Here is a 4269-nt window from a genome sequence, read left to right on the forward strand (position 1 = left end):
ATATTTGAAAACTCGTTACTTTGAATAAATGTTAAGCCCTTAGTCCTTTATTTTAACGTAATTACTCTTGGTCGCTTTATTTATTAAACTTAAATTTTGGTAACACTTTTATTGAAAACCCTAGCCTTCTTTGAATGTCCTTTAAAACCCTTTTTATCACGATCGTCCACTTTTATTAACCCTAGGGGGCGGTCATGATAGTTTGGTATCAGAGCCTCAGTTCTTTCCGCTCTGGACCCAAGAGTCTTTTTGAGTCAAAATCTATGCATGTGTAATTTGGCTAAATGATAAACATCGGAAGCTCAACACCACAACTCGTCCCTGCCCAACCACGAGGAGTGAGGTAACAAGTATGTTGATGGAATTTTGATATGAACTGTGAAATGTTGGGAATATTACTCTTGCATGAATGAAAGTACTTCTATGGGGATTTGAGATTATATATCATGTTGAAAATTTTGATTGGAATATGGGTTGATGAATTGATATGATGTGAAATTGATATTTGCGCTTATGCCGAGATGACAAATGTTGTTAAGAAAATAAACTTGTATATGTTACTCGAATATGCGTTAAGCCTATGAGTTGGATGAAATTTTATGATGATGCTTATGCGATTACACTGTGAAACAATATCTATGATGGTGAACTTGAGCATGCTACTATACCTAGTTATAAATTGGTGCAATGAATGCAAAACTTTGCGATAATAATAAACGTAGAGATGTGAAATGCTTAGTGCAAGGCAAGTAGCCTATGGGGAAGTCGGCATGCTACGACTCGACGAAACGCGAAAACACACGAACCAATAACCTTGGAATATTCAAAACTTTGACATGATGCTACTTACATACCTAAATCTTTTGCTATACATAGCCATCTTCATAGGCATCATGTTCTCAGCATCTCCTTTTGAAACTTAAACCCCATTGCTTCCTTCTATCGTTGGACTGATGCTGAGTTTTCTTTGTTTTTCCCTTTAGATGGTCCATCAGTATTATGCCCCGATGCGAAATCATTACTCCAGCAATAGGGACCACCCAGTTGAGTGCTACCAAGACTACGAGTGGGATGGGAAGCTTTTCCTTATGTCCTATGTCACCGGATTTTATGATAAGTGGATGAACGCCTATGCGTATGGGGAGCCACCCATCACGAGGGGATCAAAAAGCTCATCCACACTTTACCACCGCCTTGGGACGAGTGGACCGCTCAGGCATCTCGGTTTTTCATATGGTATAGCCCGCCTGACTACACCGCGCGGGGTGATTTGGTTGGCCTTATAGAGGTGCTGCTTCCGGCTATGACAGCTGCTTTTGACGGACCGCCACGTGCTCCACCTCCACATATCTATCCGCCTATTCAAGCCCGCATGCGAAGGAATCGCTGCGACAGGGAGCCACATGTCTCCCGTGTTCCTAAGAGAATGAGACTCGGGATGCGCATTTCAGCCCCCCTAAGAATCGACAGAGAGGTCGATGGGATGCTCGGGATAGTACCTCCACCCGTAGGTGTCGAGGAAGAAAGTGAGGAAGAGGATCCAGAGGAGGATCCCGAGGAAGAGGAACCCGAGGAGGAGGAGGACCCAAATAGAGAGAGCGTTGGAGAGACCGGGGCGAAGGAGGATAAGGATGGAAAAGATTAAACATAATAATTCTGGAATATTTTATTTCTATTTCCCACGTTTTTGATACTTTACCTTTTTGCTTGACTCTAGTTTTTCTCTTTCAACGTTGTTTTACCCTTTTGTTTTGATGATGATGGAACTAAGACCTCTTGGAGGCAACGTTTGATAATTCTATGGAAATTTTTGTCTTTTGCTATTCTATTGTGCAATAACTTGATACCATTTCTTATTATTCAACTGTGCAATTACCTTTTGCTATACTACATTGTAATCGTCCTTTTCCTAATTGCACAATTATTTGTGACATACTATCTTTGCTACTCGATGGTACAATTGTTTCTTGCCATAATTTGAAACCTTCCTAACCATCTCATTATACAACTGTCTTTTGTTGTCCTATTGCACAATCATACCCTACTATCGTTGTCTTTTACCATTCTATTGGAAGCCTATGATTGCCACTCTATTGTACAAATTGTCTCCTATCCTTTACTATCTTGTTGAGCAATCACTCATTTGCTACCTTGCGACGCAATTGCCTCTTGCTACACCATTCGGTGATTACTCTCTTGCTATCATTTTATGCAGTTATATTCAATACAGTGTCTTGCAAAAGCTCCTTATTATTCTATGATGCAATTTCCCTTTGATTTCCACCTTTCAACTATACCACACAACTATTCTTGGGATTTCGAATAAATACAATAATAATTCTTGTGATAAAACAGAATGCCGCCAAGACGTAACATAAGACGTGGGAACCCTGAACCTACCCCTCAGGCGATGGAGGAGAGTGTGACGCAACCCATCCCTCCACCACCACCTTCTCCACCTCCGGTTGACCGTGAGATCGTGAAGTTGTTCTTAGGTCAGAAACCTCCCGTCTTTGATGGAATGGGAGAGCCGGCCAAGGCCGAATCATGGATACGCTCATTGGAGCGCATTTTCGCAATCTTGGGGTGCAATGACAAAGAACGGTTGAGTTGTGTGACCTACCAACTAACCGAGTCTGCTGACTTCTGGTGGGACACACGGATGAAGACAATGCCCCGAGAGCAAGTAACGGGGATGACATGGGAAGGTTTCAAGGCCGAGATGTATAATAAGTATGTGCCCAAGAGCTATCGGAAAGCAAAGGCGGCAGAATTCTACAATTTGACCCAGGGACGCATGACTGTGACCGAGTACGACCGTGCACTCAACAACATGACCCGGTACGCACCTGAACAAGTTGATACCGGCGAGAAGCTGGCCGAGAAGTTCCGTGAGGGACTACGACCAGAGATAAGGATGTCGTTGGCTAGTCATGGGAGACTTCCCTATGTGGAAGCACTGGCCCTTGCGCTAGACATTGAGGCAGCTATGCCCAAGGAGAAAGCGAAGGAAAACACTACTTTGGCACTACCTCCACCACACCACTCCCGAGAGAAGCGGAAGTGGGATGGAAACAGAATCCCATATGACAACAAGAGGTATCAGCACACCCAGAACCAACTGCAATATGGGGGAGGGCAAAACTCATCTAACCAGAGAGGCGACTTCCGACCCAAGCCACCCCAATGCAACGTGTGCTTCAAGTACCACTTTGGAGAGTGTAGAATCCAGAGCACCCCTAAGTGCTTTAACTGTGGAGGCAATGGTCACTTCTCTAGCGAATGCCCGAGCAAGGGGGTAGCGATGAGTTCAAGACAGAACACTCAAAGACCCCACATGCAGCCAAGGGCGCCACAAATAGAGTCAAGGGGAAATCGCGATCAACCTCCGCGACAGCAACAACCCAACCGCCCAAGACTTCCTCCTCAGGCTAGAGCATATGCCTTGAGTCGGAAACAACCCAAGATCGAACAAGGGAACCAGGAGAACGGAAACCTGGCAGGTATGGGTAAAATCTTCGACACTTCTATCATTGCGTTGTTTGATACGGGCGCATCGCATTCCTTCATATCTGACTTATGTGTGATTACTTTGAGCTTGCCTGTTAACAAATCTGAACATAAGATGATAGTGTCTTCACCAGTGGGTGGGACAATAGAAATCTCACGAACATGCCCGAACGGAGAAATTATGATGGGAAGCCTTAAGATAGTCGCTCATGATCTGCAAGTTATGGCGTTTGGGGACTTTGACGTAATGTTAGGAATGGATTGGTTGACCTCAAATTTTGCGACGATTCGTTGTAAGGAGAGACAGATATCTCTACAAGCCCCGGGCAAGGAACCCACCTTATGCTATGGAATCTCGATGAACCGGCGAACCTCTGTCATTTTTGCGCTCCAAGCTAGTACGATGATGAGGAAAGGACGTTCTGCTTATCTCGTCTATCTACAAGGAGAGGAGAAAGGAGAAAGAAAATTGGAAGACGTAGCCGTCGTACGGGAATTTCCGGACGTTTTTCCCGAAGCCTTGCCTGGACCACCGCCAGATCGACAATTGGAGTTCACCATCGATCTAGCACCAGGGTCGGCACCTGTGTCTAAGGCACCATACAGAATGGCGCCTAAGGAGTTAGAAGAACTCAAGATACAGCTCCAAGAGCTTATGGACCTGGGTTTTATTAGACCCAGTGTTTCACCATGGGGCGCGCCTGTGCTTTTTGTAAAGAAGAAGGACGGATCAATGAGAATGTGTATCGATTATCGGGA

General features: G+C 44.7%; 1 protein-coding gene across 1 annotated transcript; it reads left to right on the forward strand.

The window, feature by feature from the left end:
- Nucleotides 1-1303: 1303 nt before the first annotated feature.
- LOC121788609 lies at nucleotides 1304-1645 on the forward strand. Its single transcript, XM_042187254.1, has one exon. The coding sequence runs from the start codon at nucleotides 1304-1306 to the stop codon at nucleotides 1643-1645; it is 342 nt and encodes a 113-aa protein (XP_042043188.1).
- The last annotated feature ends 2624 nt before the right edge of the window (nucleotides 1646-4269 follow it).

This window comes from Salvia splendens, unplaced genomic scaffold (genome assembly GCF_004379255.2).
Source record: "Salvia splendens isolate huo1 unplaced genomic scaffold, SspV2 ctg110, whole genome shotgun sequence".
NCBI lineage: Eukaryota > Viridiplantae > Streptophyta > Magnoliopsida > Lamiales > Lamiaceae > Salvia > Salvia splendens.

Coding starts and splice junctions, on each gene's coding strand:
- LOC121788609 (XM_042187254.1), top strand. CDS start 1,304: ATGACAGCTGCTTTTGACGGACCGCCACGTGCTCCACCTCCACATATC.